The sequence below is a fragment of the Canis lupus genome, chromosome 9, assembly GCF_003254725.2.
Source record: "Canis lupus dingo isolate Sandy chromosome 9, ASM325472v2, whole genome shotgun sequence".
Taxonomy (NCBI): domain Eukaryota; kingdom Metazoa; phylum Chordata; class Mammalia; order Carnivora; family Canidae; genus Canis; species Canis lupus.
Genome location: NC_064251.1, coordinates 52,680,467 through 52,697,325, shown reverse-complemented (window position 1 = coordinate 52,697,325; position 16,859 = coordinate 52,680,467). Strand labels below are relative to the sequence as shown.

Sequence of the window (16,859 nt, the reverse complement as noted above, 5' to 3'; positions counted from 1 at the left end):
AGAACTTTCTCGGGATCTAAAGCCATCTTTATTTGTTTACTTTCTAGGTTCTGAAAACCCCAGAGTTTGCAAAGCATGAGTTGTCAAAGACAGGCTATTATAAGCAGCCCCTAACTCACTGCTGGATCTAAAAGACAGTTCCTTGCCCTGCACAGTGGGCCCAGGCCAACCAACTGAATCCCACCTCAGACATACATACCAGCTGTACCAAAGACTTTACTGTAAGGGTGTGAGAGATCAGGTGGGACATTTCCAGGAGAAGTTGGAGGAGTGGTCATACCACAAACCATAGATGGGCTCCAAAGAGTAGCCTGGGAAGTTAATACAAAATGTCAGCAATGAGAAGTGAACACCAAGTCATCCCTAAGGCTTATATCCATGACCAAATGGAAAAAGGCATCTTATTTAAAGCTTTATTATGAGACAAGAGGCATTCTGTAAATCTAGCCTCCAAGAGAAACCCAAGTGGGAATAGTGACTAACTTTCCTAAAACCACCTGTCCTTAAGAATAACTCCTAAAAGAAAAAAAAAAAAAAAAAAAAAAAGAAAAAAAAAAAAAAAAAAAAAAAAAAAAAAAAAGAATAACTCCTAAAAGGAGCAGAATGAGATTTTCCCAAGCATATGCTAAATCCTGACCCAAACAGCTTCACCAGCAAGCAGAGAAGCAAGCAGGCACTCTTTAACACCATACTTGTGGCGGCTCAGTCAACAGCCGTGTCGACGGGGGACTCAGAGTCTGAGGTGGCTGCCCGGGCGTATTTAGCAACGTCAGCCGAGAGCTGGAATAAGGGGTCGAGGTAGCACTCCCTAAAATGAAAGGGAAAGGACATGTGAGGTTAGTGTGTGACTTTAAATTATTCTGAAAACAACAACAAAAAAAAATATGGCCCTCTAAACCATTTGATAATGTTCATACTTAAAACTGAGGGGACTCCAGACATCCCAGGGACAAAGTAATATTTGAATGGCTCTTTATTTTTTTTTTTTTTTTTTTTTTTTAAATTTTTATTTATTTATGATAGTTACAGAGAGAGAGAGAGGCAGAGACACAGGCAGAGGGAGAAGCAGGCTCCATGCACCGGGAGCCTGACGTGGGACTCGATCCCGGGTCTCCAGGATCGCGCCCTGGGCCAAAGGCAGGCACCAAACCGCTGCGCCACCCAGGGATCCCTTGAATGGCTCTTTAAATGGCTCTTTGGAAATAAACTCCAGTAAGGCTATTTCTTTGTTTGGTTTTTTACAATTTTATTTATTTACTTGGGAGGGAGAGAGTGGGGGAAAGGGAGAGAGTGGGGGAAGGGCAGGGGAGAGGGAAGGAAGAGGGAAAGAATCTCAAGCAGACTCCCCAGTGCAGGGCTCCCAGGACCCTGAGACCATCCAGACCATGACCTGAGCCCAAACCAAGAGCTGGACACTTAACTGACTGAGCCTCCCAGGCACACCAAGTTCAGGACAGTTTGATGTCAAGTGAAGTTTCAGGATAACATGAAAAAGCACAGCCTGGATGACCCTTTTAGTGGGTACTACCTACAGATTAAGCCTGCCTTTTCTAGAAACCAATTCTTTTTTTTTTTTTTTTTTTTTTTTTAAGATTTTATTTAGTTATTAGAGACAGAAACAGAGAGAGAGAGAGGCAGAGACACACAGGCAGAGGGAGAAGCAGGCTCCATGCAGGGAGCCTGACGTGGGACTCGATCCTAGGTCTCCAGGATCACACTCTGGGCTGAAGGTGGCACTAAACCGCTAAGCCACTGGGGCTGCCCTCTAGAAACCAATTCTAAATTGTCCAGACTCACTCAAACTCTGTCAGTACTACAGCCCAGCCCAGGAGCCTCACTGCAAGTGTCTGAAACACAGAAAGACTCCCTGAGCGGGGTCTGCCTAAAATTTGAAAACTTGAGTCTATTTCCCTTTTTATGTATTAAAAACCCACCCCCAAGCCCACTGGCATACTCTCGGGTAGGAGACCAAGGACATAGGACTCTGAATGAAACCTGAAAGACGGGTTAACCAGGAAAAACTGGAGGCAAATTCTAATTTTCAACATTTGGGAAACTGTTCCTGGGAGCTGAATTGAGTTTTATCCCAGGAAAAGAAAACACAGTTGATATAAATGAGCCATGCTTTCCAGAAACAAACCCGTGAGGCAGGTTAAGTGCCGGTGTCACTCTTACCACAGCTGTTTTGCGTGTCAACATAAGGGCTGGTGGCCACATCAGCCGCACGATGAGGAAAGCGCGCTGACACCTGCGGGGATATGGAGTCGCCATCTTCGTATGAGGCTTCTGCGGGGTCCAGAGAGATTTTGGCACACTCTATTACAACATCATGTGTTTCTAATCTCTTCCACCTGGAAAAGGCAACGGCAGTTAAGAAAGGCAAATTGTAATCCATTTAATCAAGCAACCAAGCCACTGAGAACACTAAAGCAAGGCCAGGTGCAGAACTGGCACCTTCAGAGGACGAGACAGACCCCCCCGCCTGCCCAAATACTAAACAGTGCTGGTATATTAAGAATCGGCCGTTCATTTTATAAACTTCTACCTTCCCTATTGAAAATGGTCATATCAGGTTATCAGAAACTAATCTGAAACAAAAATGTCATCAACAAAAGGCTGGGCATATCCTCAAAAGAGAGCATGAACTATGCCAAGCAGTCACCAGGGGAACCTGGGAATCGCTTTCAGAATGAGGGTAATCAAAGAACAGGGAGGGCCAGAAACTGCTGTGTAGCTGAGGCCAACTGAAGATCTCCTATCAAATCCTGGGGCATTCTAATCCATCTCTAGGCTGGAAATGCTGCACAGAAAGACTCAAACCTAGAGAGCACCCACGAGGACAGTTCCACTTCTAAGATTTAGCCTGTGGGAATCGACTTATGTCAAGATGTACAATGCTCAGCACAGCCTGTCACAGAAAAAAGACGAGAAATAACCCAAAATCACAACAAAGGGATGTATTCTATGGAAGAAAAACTCTTACACCATCAAGAAAAAGCATCCCTTCAGCAGGTCACTGGTTGCCAAGTACTGGGAAGGAGACTGACAACAAAGGGCAAGGAGGAATCTTGGGGGCGATGACACATTCTTTATCGTGATTGTGACTTTTGTCAAAACTTAACAAAATAATGAATCTTTTTAAAAAAAAAAAAAAAGATTTATTTATTCATGAGAAACAGAGAGAGAGAGAGAGAGAGAGAGAGGCAGAGACACAGGCAGAGGGAGAAGCAGGCTCCATGCAAGGAACCTGATGTGGGACTTGATCCCAGGTCTCCAGGATCACATCCCGGGCTGCAGGCGGCGCCAAACCGCTGTGCCACCGGGGCTGCCCCACTAATGAATCTTATCGTATGTAAACAATACTTTCCTAAAGCTGATTTTAAAACTCATGCTTCCAAAGATTCAGTGATGTTAGATGGTCAGGGTATGAGCTTAAATGAATAAAGGATTTAAAACTACTCAGAGATAAGCCCCAAAAAGAGAGAGATGACGACGCTTAAGTGTTCAAATTAAAAGAACTGAGGTTATGGGGGATGTTCTTTTCCTTTCTTTTTTTTTTTTTTTTTTTTTTTTTGTTCTTTTCCTTATCTCCTCAGTATTTGCTACATTCTACAAAGCCCTAATAATAACTTGCTGAAGCATAAACTTCTAGATGACATAATTTTGCTATACAGGTTTCTAAGTAAATAGGAATCTTCATGCTCCAAATTTCACAGAAAAACAGCCCAGCACTAAGGGCATGCCATAGTTTACCCCAACAAAGCATCTGCTCTTACACAGCTGTTCTAGAATGCTCAATATTCAATCTGAGATGCTGAAAGTGTGATATCAAATACAGAACGAGAATGTCCAGGGTATAAGCCACATCCCTAAGGGGAAAGCCTTTCGACATCAGTGTCACACCTCTGGTCTTCACAGGTGCTCGCTGCCTGAGGCACCTATGTGTTACGGGTGGTAGCCTCCCCAAGGATTCTCAGCATGACCAGCAAGGGATGAAGTGAGAGGAAGGGTCAGGAGTTCATGTACACATAGGAATACAGCTTTTAGAGAAGGTGAGAATCATAATACAGTAAGAACACATTTAAATGTCTGATTTAATTGGTAATATGGGCATTTATACTATTTCCTTGATTCTTTTTTTTTTTTTTAAGATTTTATTTATTCATTCATGAGAATACACAGAGAGGAGAGAGAGAGGCAGAGACACAGGCAGAGGGAGAAGCAGGCTCCACGCAGGGAGCCTGACGTGGGACTCGATCCCGGGTCTCCAGGATCATGCCCTGGACTGAAGGCGGCCCTAAACCGCTGAGCCACCCAGGCTGCCCAATTTCCTTGATTCTTAAAAAGACTTTTCATATTTTAATCTCTCTGAAACTGGGAAGTAGAATCTAATCAGTCGCGTGTTAATTTCTACGGTACTTTTTTTTGCTTTCTCAGAGGAACATAAGACAGAAGTGCTCCATGGTATCTAACATTCATCAATGAAATAAATACATTTAAAAAGTCAATTAAAAGGTCCCTCCAATGCCACTCCCCAGAACCACTTTGGCAACTGCTTTGGCTGTGACTGAACAGGTACCCTGCTCACATATTCCTAAAGAATACGCTCTGTGCTCCGAATTTCCCGATGTACAGATTATACACTACATCTACTGACTTCTACTATGGTCAGTGAGGATGTAGGCCACTTCTGTATCCTTTTTCCTCCTCCCCAATGCTCTCAACACATGTGTATCATAGTTTTGTTTTCTCCAAAATCAGTTTTCAGTGACTATTATTCGCTATGCAAATACTATGTGTGAGTGAGCTCAACAGTGTACTGTGAGATTTCCTTTTCTGTTAGATTTAGTTTGTCCTGGAATTTGGATTTTTCTGTTCCTTTTCCTCAGTCTTCTGTGTATCTACTATAATTCTTCCTAAACTTACTGTAACAACTCTGAAACAATGCCTGATACAATTTTTACATAATGATATGTACATAAGCTATAAGAAGTATCCCCATCCCCCTCTAACCAGCTTCCTCTGGAGCCTTCTCTTCCCCACTTTTGTCGAGACTGGTTTGTCCCGAGGGCTGCTGCAGCACAGTGTTAGCCCGACTCATCATGACCATGATCCTAAGTCGGATCCCTTTGTTTCCTGGACTCTGTCTCACAGAATTCTACTCTCATTTTGATGGAACACATGCTCAAGTAGTTAGCTGAGAAGGGGTCGATGGGAGGTAAATTTAACTCCTTGCATATCTAAACATGTCACACTTGACCAGCAGTTTGGCTAGGTCTAGAATTCTATGTTTAAAACCTTTTCGTCTCAATTAGTTTCAAAAGCTAATACCATTCCAACTTAATCCTTATTATTATTATTTTTCTTAATCCTTATTAATAAGCATTTTGGTTTTTCTCTCTCTGAAAGGTTTATCCCTGGTGTTTTGAGACTTAGGAGATTTTTCTCTTAGTGACAGAGGCTGGGCGCCAGGTAAGCCCCTTCAATCTGGAAATGCGTGTCCTTTAATCCTCCCATTGTATTTTTTTTGTATTTTTCACAGTTGTGTTGGAAATTTTCTTCTCTTATATCTTTTACAATTTCTTCCCCCACACAAGTTTTCTCTTCTCTTTCTAAAGCTCTCTTTTCTTGGACGTTGGACCTCCTGGACTGATTACTTTACATTTATCTCTCTGCTCAGAATACTCATCTCTATCCTTCAATTGCTGAGATGCTCTCAACTTTACCTTCCAGTTCTTTTGTTGAAGTTTTGACGTTAGCTCTCAGTTTTCATCTTCAAGGGTTTTTTTCTTTGGCCTCTGAATGTTCCCCTCCATGGTACTCTGACCTCTACATGTGTTCAAATGCCCCGTCTTGGGGGCTACTACAGATGCTCTCCTCTGCTCTCTGCATTATCACTGTTTCTGTCTAGCTCCTTTTTCTTCTATGTTGGTCCCCTGTCTTTTGTTAGAGCTTTCTTCAAAAGCCAGATGACCCCTGCCTACCCACAGGGAGAGAGGCTCTCTAAGCTGGGAGACATGATAGACCGAACTTACACATCCAATTGTACAACCTCCAGACCCACCAAGCCTACAGCATGGATTTGTTTATTTGTTTTAAAATATAAATCTCTGAGAACGAGAAGAATGGGGGAAGACAGAACAGCACTACAGGTTCCTGAAACTAGAAGGCAGATAGCCCAGAGGTAACCAATGTAGCAAGTCCAAGAAAGCAGAATCCTAAGCTCCTGTTGTTTCAAAGCTAAAAGTCAACCTGACTTATACTGCAGAATCCTTCAAAAGCTAAAGAAATTTTACACCTCAAGTACTTCTAGAACTGGAGATGAGCAACAGGTAGATGAAGACAGCTAGCATTAAGAAGACGGTGAAAACTGTTTGAGGGACAGTTACAGTCCCCTCCCTGACTCCACGCTCCCAGGCAGCAGAAACCTGGGCTATTCTCTGGAGAGAGTAAAATAGATTTTTGGGACTGAGCTACTCCAAAAATAGTTGAAGGCATGAGTACCATTCAGAGAAAGGAATTAAGTGAGCATATACATTCTGAATGCCAAGACCACTAACCTCTCCCACCATCAGTCTCTTCCCTACAGTAGCAGCCAGACCCTCCCCAGGCTAGAGATCTTCTGATCTCTACAAAAATTTGACCAGCTCAGGAGGAACACGATACTGACATCTCCAACAGAGGTTCAGATAGATAGATAGATACACACACACACACACACACACACACACACACACACACACACACGGGAAGCTTAGAGGTGACAAGTCCCATCCCTGTGAACAGAGTTTTTTGGTCTGCCTACCCAGATACAAGCAGATTATCAGATCTTTGGAGAAAAACCTCGAAGACTTCAAAAGAACAAGAGTCCATGGATTACACAGGGAACAAACAACTCTCAGTATTCTCAAAGCTGTGAGAGGTTGCATCCATAAAACCCAAAACAGGCTACCAGGAAAAGGAACATTCAGAGACCTATAAAAAGCACTTAGATGCTAAGAACATGGTGCTAGGAAGGAAACTTACAACAGGATTCAAAATTGAAGATGAGGAAACCTTCAGAAAGAACAAAATAGCAGAGAGAAAAAAACTGGAGAGCAAAGAAAAGCAGAGAACACTCTAGGAGGCCGCAATTTATATCCCAGCAATTCCAGAAAGACAGACAAGACACAATGGAGGGAAGGAAATCAAGCACAAGACAATTAGAGAAAATTTCCTAGAGCTTAAACATAAGAGTTTCAAGATTAAACAACGAGAACAGATTCTGACCAGGCAACGTCAGAATATAAGGAGAACAAAGAGAAGGCTCTCTGGGCTCCCATGGAGAAAATCATGGCAGATACAGACGTGAGAAAAAAGAACAGCTCTGGATCTCAAGTGACATGGCAGCGAGATAGCAGCAAGGTGGCAATGGAATAATGCCTTCAGAATGAGGAGGGCCGGAAGTCTGTTCCCAGTCACAGAACTGCTTCCATTCTCTAAGAGCTACTAGAGGGTACACTCCACAAAAACAAGAGCAAATCCAGAAAAAGGGAGACATGGGGGATAGGAGGTCCTGCATGAGAGAGAGGCAGAGGACAACTGTGCATGAGGCATGAGAGACAGCCTGTTTGGATCCAACACGCAGGCCTTTGCCCTTGTCCCTGCTGCCACCACACTATCTTCCTAATGGAGGGACACAGCGTGCAGATGACCCATGCTGTCTGTGCTTAGTCTGTCCCAAGTAAAGACTGATGAAGGCCTTGTGCTCCCCTCTCCGCCTGGATCAGCCCCACAGATGGACTCTGCTCTAAACTGCCCCTGGAGGTGGGCCACAGTGAGCCAAGCAGCAGCAAACCAAGCAGTCTTCATCCTCTGCCATGTTTTGGCAGCACATCCAGAAGCCAGCCTTGCTACAGGCCCTGCCAGATGTTCTGACAAGGGTGATCATTATGTTTCTCAGGTCTCAGTCATGAATGACCTTGCCGCCAATTCCCCTCCCCCGACAAGGGGATCCTATAAACTCTCAGTGAAAAGAAGCCAGACTAAGACACAGATGCTGGGCTCTTCCCCTTGCCTCCTAAGAACCTTTGTCTAACATTGACAGGACTGCCCTTTCCTTAGCCTGGTTTGGCTTCCTAATTAGCTTTCCAAAGCACAACAATACATGGGGTAAAACTTTAAAGAAAAGAAAGAACGATTAATATAAAAGCAAGAACGGTAGTTTCTCTGAAGTGGGACAGCGAACAGGGAGATAGATACCCAGTAATGTTCCTGCTGAGAAGCTGGGTGGTGGCTGCGTGCACAGGTATTTGTGTGATGCTATTCACCATTACAGGCACACGGTATATCTCTCTACACATGATATCTTTCAGATGAAGTTGTTTTAATCTGCCTGAGGCTCCATGTGACAGGGGGAGGGCCCGTGAGGTAAGATCAGGCAGTGAACTAGCTTTTTACTGGAAGATCCCCAAATGTCAGTTATCTGTAGACTGGTTTCCCCAAAAAGGGTTCAATCCTCTGCAAGAGGGAGCATCAGCCTAGCTGCCAGTCAGAGAAGAGGTGGGGGAGGGAGGTGAGCTCACAGCTCCATGAAGAGAACTCCACTCCCTTCTCAGCTCCACCCACCCTGTGCCAGGCATCCTCCAATAGGAAGCCTCACAGGTATACTTCCTCCAGAGAATAAACCTGGAAACTTCTCAGGGCTCCCTGGAGAATGGCAGTCACTTGGCTATATGCAGGTGGAGGCTCACCAATAGGCATCCACACTTCCCACAAATCTGCTTGTTCTCAACCACACACTGCTCAGTCTCCCTCACAAAATCACTGCTACCACGAAGCTGGAAGCCTTTCTGGGGTTCTGTAGGGCGGGTTTCTGCACTGCATCCGCCTCCGCTCCACCAGAGAAGTTATTAATTCTCCATCAGAGAGGAGTATATTTCAGAATCATAAGAAGTTTTAGCTGTACAAGCCCTTCAAAACAGAGCAATTCTGTAAGTTGAAGAACCTGTCTTCCCAAATACTACCTCAATAGGGACATCGCCTAGATCACACTATTAATCTGTCAAGAGATGCTGTAAAATTCTGAGTCACCAGCTTCATTTCTATACCTTCGAGGGTCCAGTTCGTGGTCCTTGGATCCAGTCACTAATTCCGGGTGAATTCGCACATGCTCCATCATTGGCTAGAAAAGTTTGGGTTGACAAATTATAAAAGGCTTAAGTTCTGTGGTGTCTCCACACAATGGATTACTTGACAATAAAAGGGAATGGACTCTTGACACTTGCTACAGCATGGATGAACCCTGAAAAATTCCACCAAATGAAAGAACCCAGTCACAGAAGACCCCATGTCTGTGAAATGCTCATCAGGAGAGGCACATCTGCAAAGGCAGAAAGCAGATCAGTGGCTGCCTAGGACTGGGGGTGGGGGAAGCTGAGCTGCTTTTCAAAATCTGTCTCCCACTGAACACAAGACCCAAGTGTAGCCTGTGCACACAGTATGGCAAGTATTAGATGAGCAGTCTTCACTTACCCTGACCACTTCTTCAAAAGTGTCCAAGTTCTCCTTCATACTGTAGTGAGAGCGTAGAAAGGAGACAAAGTTGCAAGGGTACATTCCGTAGAGGCGATGAAAGAGAGCATAAACACTGGCATGGAGATGGACAAGATAGATTTCTGTCACATGGCCTAAAACAGGAAATCACGGACAGGAGACTTAGCCAAACACAAGATGACGTGTGTAAAGCAGACATGAGCATGTGGCTGCCGGTGTGACCTGCGGTCTATTGCTCCTACCTCTCTCCAAAGATAGCAAGAGTGTTTTTCTAAAATGCAAACCTGAACCCACCAAACACTATTTAAAATCCATCAATGTCTCCCTACGGCCTTTGGATAAACTGATCTACTTGGAATGACCCATAAAGACTCCTACTGATCCAGTCCTCCTCTCCAGTCTTCACCCAACACTCTCACAATACTGACCTTTGTCATGATAATTATGCTCCCTAAAATTTTTTAAATTATTTTAATTTTAAGTAAACTCTATGTGACACATGGGGCTCGAACTCATGACTTTGAGATCAAGAGTGGCATGCTCTGTCAACTGAGCCAGCCAGATGCCCCCCTAAAATCTACTGTCTTGTTCAGCATGAGTTTCTTGAGTTTCTTGAAGAGCACTGTCATACTCACTTCTGCACCCTCAGTGCCTTGCACGATGCTTGGTGCAGAACATGCATTCAGATATTTGCAGAACAAATTTGAGAGATCCTTTTGAAATCAGCTTGTATTAGCTATGCAGATTTGTAACTAAAGAGTGAAAAAACTATTATCCAGGAACTGGCTTAAGGAGCTGAGAATGAGAGAATCTGAACACTTTGTTCATCGAGCCTCACCCAGACCACAGTATCCATACAGCTCTTCCATGATGGACAGATTGCTCCTTTCCTCCCATAAGAGCCTACTAAGTAACCAGCATCACATGGGTCTTGGACTCGTTATTTAATCCCATACAGGAAGCTACAGTATCTGGTGTCACACAGCTTACACACTTGGTCTTTTCAACATGAGTATCTGATGCTGGGCTTACCAAAAGATTCCAAATACCACATACTTATAGCTTAGGAATCATTTGGATAGAGCTGGACCCCCTGCCAGTATGGGGGAAAATAGCCCACCCTGTTTAAAACAAGGACACTAATTAGGACCCACTGCATTTTCCCTTCTCCACGTACAAAAGATAAGTTCTCAAAACCAGAAGTCTATTCTGTCACAACAGACCAACAGAGCAAGACAAAGGCTCCGCAAGTTCAACCCCGCACTGCTATGACATGGACTGAAGGTGTTTTGACATATTGAGGTTTAGTGACAATTAAGGAGTTTTACACCCTACCAGTTTCTCTGACAACTAATCCTTTTAGGCCAACAGAATGAGGAAGGTTTCCCACAGTCCTGCTTCTTCTATGTGCCTACAGTGGGTACACCCAAGGTACTCCTCAACTGGCTGGGAACAACCACCCATTCCAGCTACAGAATTCTACATGTCCTTCCCTTACAGCTCATCACTGACGAAGCCTTCACCGGTAGGGAATGAGAGGTACGTAAGGACATCTTTACCTGGTTTCTTCAGGCACCACGACGAAAGACGGCCAAAAATATCAAAGAAATCATGAAGGTGCTGCTTCCCCGATTGTGGAATCATTGGTAGCATGGTTATCAACACTAAGACACCTGTTGTGAGGACAATGACGTCGGTGTCCATCTGTGGAAGGAAAGGTTGAGCAGAAGAAACACCCATCAGGCACAACATAAGGATCAGCACTAAAAGCCCCCCGAAAGGCTACTCTACATCCTGAGGGGATCACAATTAGAGGTCCCCTCACAGACTCATGTCCTTATCCCTCCGGTTTGAGGGGGAACCACGCTGATCAAACTTGACCATAATGAGTCTGCCAAAACCACTTCTGCTGCCCCCAGACAAACCTATCTGGGAGAGAAGCTTCAACTTGACCTGGGGACAGATGCCCAAGTTCTCTAGCTGGGGATGCTCTACCTGTGGCACCTGAACAGAAACATGAGGAGACGGCTTTAACAGAACAAAGGAACATGACTGTTTCTGTTCATTTGACCAAATCCTCAAATATTTACTTATTATCAATTTAAAAAACATTACATATGGTCAAGCAATTTAGTATTTTTTTAAAGGATTACAACAGAAGTATAATTTAAGAAGAAATTAGCAAGGCGCTCACAAGTCTCCTGAGCAGCTCACCTTCACAGCAGCACATATAGATTAGCAAATAAAAGGAGATACAGTGACCTCTGACCATGTCTATAGTTTAATATCAAGTCATATAACTTCAAGCTAATTGAAAATACTTCATACCCAATGGATAATGAATCAACTCAGGATAGCTACAGCGGCTCACCTGATCCATAATTAAATCATGAATGTTTGCCAAGTAACTGTATTTAGATTTAAGAAACAAAGTAGTAATCAAAAACTACCACACAGGCTAAGACATTTATTGTTACTATTAAAAAGGGAAATCTTAAAGAAGAAAAAAAAAAAAAAGGGAAATCTCTGAGTCTGGAAATAAAGCCTTAAATAGATTTAGCTTTTACGTTAAGCACGAGGTCTTTTGTCATAGCCAATAGCTACCTAGTTAGAAGAAAGTAAAATACCAGTAGGAGACTCAAAAATACATAACCAGTTCCAGTAAAAAGGACTAACCCTAATTTTGTTTACAGTAATATTCTAACCAACAACTTGGACAGCTATCTATGAATAATTATCGGAGTTTACTTTTTTGGAAAAGGTAAGTGTTTTACAGTCTGAACTGAATTGTATGCCTCAAAACTGAGTTATATTCTCACCGATCCATTCACTTAAGAAAAATTAAATCGTTTCAATTGTTCGTTTTTTCTCAACATTAAATGCATGTTTTTAGAATACTAACGTGACTCTTTGGGACCCACCTCTAGTGATAAAATGAACCAGTTACCCTTGTTGACAGAGACAAAAATCAAGAGACAAAAACCAATTTGCATGGTGCTGTATCAGATGATCCAGAGGTACTACCATCCTGGAACAAACACGTAACAGATCTTTTTAGGTCTCTGTGAGGTACGAGCAGTTATTATTAACCATATTTTCTTATTTTGTAGATAGGAAACAAGCCCAGGACTTAAAACAGATTAAGCAGATAGCCTGGAGTGTTTCAGCAAGCTACTGTCAAAAGTAAAACCATAAAGTTCTATTTAGGTTTTGACTCACCGTGTAGAAAAATGCACTAAATCTACTGTAAAAGACAGAATGCAAAAAAAAAAAAAAAAAAAAAAAAAAAAAAAAAAAAAAAAAAAAAAAAAAAAAAAAGACAGAATGCAATTCAGTAGGCCTTATGTCAACAAAACCTTAATGATGACTGCAACCAGAACATGCTCCTAAATGGCTAAAAAAAAGCCATGAACCATTTTTCTCCTCATTAAGAGAAAACCTGGGCTTCCCTGAAAGAGAACCCAGATGTTTTAACGGATGGAAGACCGGACAAAGATGGAATCCAAGAATGTGGGAATAACGTCACGTCGAACTAGTCTGACCCAAGTATTGCCAAATCTGCTTAGACTAAGATCCTGGACAGTCACCAGGACCCACTGAGAATTTACTAAGTACCAACTCTGGTCTATGTTAAATCCAAGGAGAGCCAAACACTGAAAGTTTCTAAATTCTCAAGGTTCAATTCTAGCTTGCTTGCTTTAGAGTTACACAGAATTTCAGAAATTATCTTCATAAAGGCATTTCATTCAAACCCTTGTAAACACTGTACCTTGAGACATTTGAGTAAAGAAGGCAAAAGAGGTGCTTGAGAGAGTTTGTGCTTCCAAGGCGGCTGCAGCCTGATGACGTGCCCCAATAACGACAGCGCGGGCAGCCGAGAGGCCGCTCTGCCCATACAGTCATTCATTTTGTCCAAGAGGTGCTAAACAATTAAAAGAACAGGGAAACATGTCTCAGTAAGGCTGGGGGGAAGGGCAGAGGAAATCAGGGGAAACAAGGCAAATCCTCATGTGAATATACGAAGGTGACACAGAGGTACAATAATGACACCAGTCCCTTGAGTCCCCATTGACATGAAGCACAGGCCATCCAGATAAAGAGATCAAACCAAGGATCTTAAAAACCACGTTGGCACACAAAACACCACTGTATTTGGCCCGAGAGAGGGCAGCCAGTTGTCAGGTCCTGAAAAAGGATCCCATGATACCCATGTGTAAGGGGGGTGGAAATTCCTTCATGGACCCTCTTATTAATGGCTTACAAATAAGCCACTTCTTACAATAACCACTGGTCCTGAGCCTGTGGCAGGTTACCGAAGCTGTGAGAGGATCCTGCTGGAAACAGCTACTTATTGCTCCCATAGCCCGGTCTACATGGTTTGGCTCCAAACATAAATCGGGCAGTCTAGAAGTTAAAATTCAGCCCAGAAAAACAACAAAACAAGATATACTGGAAAAGGCATAGGTCTTTAAATCCTAGTGAAGCCAGTAGCATCTAGAAGCTCAACACTTGGGGCACTCCAGTGGCTCAGGTCATGATCCTGGGGTCCTGGGACCGAGTCCTGGATCGAGTCTTGCATCGGACTCCCCACAGGGAGCCTGCTTCTCCCTCTGCCTATGTCTCTGCCTCTCTCTGTGTGTCTCTCATGAATAAATAAGTAAAATCTTTGAAAAAAAAGAAAGTCAACACTTAACCAAAGTATGCAACTACAATGCTTTGTGAGCTTTTTATCATCAACAAAAATAAAACACTAAGGAGCTCTCCAAGTGCCTGCTACGGGGCAACAGGACTCGTACATTAGCTGCATTAGCTGTCTGGACCTACAGATTTTTCCACATTGATTAAGTCTAAAATCCTATTCAGGGGCGCCTGGCTGGCTCAGCCAGTTAAGTGTCAGCCTTCGACTCAGGTCATGATCCCAGGATCCTGGGATCAAGCCTGGCATCAGGTTACCTACTCAGCAGGGAGCCTGCTTCTCCCTCTCTTCCCTGTTCATGTTCTTTCTCTCTATCACTATCTCTGTCTCTCTCTCAAATAAATAAATATCTTAAAAAAATAAAAAATAAAATCCTATTCAAAGCATGGATTTAAAGATGGGCACCTTACAGGTCAAACTGGCACTGTACAACGATAACACCAGAATTTATAGGATTTCTTGGAATAGCAAAAGCTTAAAAAAACCTCTGGAATACATTTTATTTTGTAAACTCTTCAGGACACACAGATTCCACAAATTATTTTTCTACTCAGTGGCAATCTGGGAATAAGATCATCTGTGGCACAGAGAAGTCAAAGGAGCAAGGTCGTGACAGACTGCATAGTGGGTGTGCGAAGAGGCAGCGGCACCAGCAGGGAACAGAGGACACAGCCCAGCAGTTACCTTGTCGTGAGGCTCTTGCAAGGTAGTCAGGATGTGTAATACCGGCTGAGAATTGGTTTCCAGGTAATAATCCACCAAGGTGTTTACAAGCATCGGACCACGGTCTGCACAAAGGAAAGGAAAATCATTATTTCCTCTAACATTCTCAATTTGCCTCAAATGGCTATCTGTCACGAAATCCAGCAAGCGTATCTCTATGTGCTCCCCAAGGTTACATAAAAAATTCTATTTCCACCTTTCAATCCATTTAGGTTTAAAAACTTTCAAAAATCTACAGACTGTTAATGTGGTTGAGAACTAATCGCTGATAGTCAAATAAAGGTATAAAACTGAAAAGAAAAAAAAAACAGGATATTATTCGAATTTACCTAAGTATCCGGAGAACCACTGAAATGCTACCTTCTTTTTTATTGCTTTCTTTGATTATAAAATTGTAACCAGGTCCACTGGTAACAACTCAGATTATGTCAAAGTACATAAAGTACAAGTCCTCCTCGCTACTGGCCTCTCTCAACCCTCTCTTCAGAGATAAGCATCCGACTTTGGTACACGTCCTTTCAAACCTCTTTCTACTTGGGTAACCGCAAACACGTGCGCACACAGGCACATGGCCCCCACACCCATGTACTTGCAGTCTGTGTGTGTGTGTGGTCTTACACTCGACAGTGTGTTGTAGATGCCCTCCTGTGGCAGCACCTCTGACCTGCTGCTCCACTGCACAACTCTACACAATTCATTTAACTAGTCACCTACTGAAGGATACTTGGGTTTCCCCATTTTTCACTAGGTTTCATTCAAGACCATAAAGAAATACAGACTCTTGTTAAGTGGGACACATGGTACAGGCTTTTTAATGGATGGTGGATACTCCAAAAAGGCTGAACACTAATCCATTCTCCTGCCAACAGTACCCATTTCTGTAATCAGTGTTTGATTTTTGTCAACCTAGTAAGCAAAGAAAGGTACTGTGAAATTCATGTTTCTCTGATTAAAGTGAGGCCATGCATTTTATACCAGAAATCACATATATGATTTCCAAACAGCATCTCCTTGAAAATACTTGGACAGGGGGAGCAACAGGGGTGAGATGAAACAAGAAGGCAGCAATTTTGAAGCTGGATCGGGAGTTCATTATGTGATTCTTACTTCGTAAGTTTGTGTGTCTATTTGAATATTTCCATAATAAAAAAAAAAAAAAAGCTTAAAGCACACAGAGAATGAACCCAGCAATAGATGCTCTTTTCTCAGTGGTTTTCGAGACTCTCCTTAGAAGATGAAAACCTGTATCAGTGGACTATGGTCATTCCCAGGTCAGTCGTTCTGACGTACATGGACGCGACCCTGCTTACCAGAGCTGAGGTTCTCTTTGAAGACAGCTGTCACATCGTCGCGCACACTCAGCACAGGGGAGTCCAGCATGGAGAGGAGCTCCCCGATATTTGCTTGCTGGGCCATTCTCTTACACAAATGTGCTGCGCCGGGTCCGGGACGCACGCTAACAACTCTGCAGGCTCTTCATTGGTGTCACTACCAGACTGAGAAAACGGAAGATAGTGTGACAAAATGGCCCCATTTTTCCCCAGAAAAAAATTACCTGCAAGACAACCAGCGCATGTGCTCAATGCAGAAAAGCCTGTCCAGAATTCTGCTGATGAAAGAAGGTAGGGTGTGAGAATAATTCTGTTTGACAAATCTGTGAAGAGGAGGTCTATGGAATACAACCACTGGAGAGAGACAGGGAACACTGCAACCAGTCAGAACCATCACAGCAACTTAATGCCAGGACCCAAGCGAAGTTTTTTATTTTTATTCCTACTTCTGACTCTGCCTTGGGTTTTGGCTAAGGCTATGTTTACATTTCAAATCATCGATCCAAAAAGTAGATGAACTATTTTCAGATGAAGAACTAAAAGCATCCTATTTTCCTCATGAAACTCCCATCCCT

General features: G+C 43.1%; 1 protein-coding gene across 10 annotated transcripts in view; it reads right to left on the bottom strand.

The window, feature by feature from the left end:
• Positions 1-16,859, bottom strand: part of TSC1 (TSC complex subunit 1) — a 50,941-nt gene that overhangs the window by 17,512 nt on the left and 16,570 nt on the right. For all 10 annotated transcript variants that reach the window (XM_035720333.2, XM_049114936.1, XM_025475605.3 and 7 more), the window contains 9 exons: positions 16,264-16,449; positions 14,915-15,018; positions 13,304-13,456; positions 11,094-11,238; positions 9,514-9,668; positions 9,090-9,163; positions 2,176-2,351; positions 693-808; positions 200-311 (listed from right to left, as the gene is read on the bottom strand). In XM_035720333.2, the coding sequence (XP_035576226.1) occupies positions 200-311; positions 693-808; positions 2,176-2,351; positions 9,090-9,163; positions 9,514-9,668; positions 11,094-11,238; positions 13,304-13,456; positions 14,915-15,018; positions 16,264-16,369 (1,141 nt within the window). In that variant the 5' untranslated portion in view covers positions 16,370-16,449. The remainder of the gene's footprint in view (positions 1-199; positions 312-692; positions 809-2,175; positions 2,352-9,089; positions 9,164-9,513; positions 9,669-11,093; positions 11,239-13,303; positions 13,457-14,914; positions 15,019-16,263; positions 16,450-16,859) is intronic.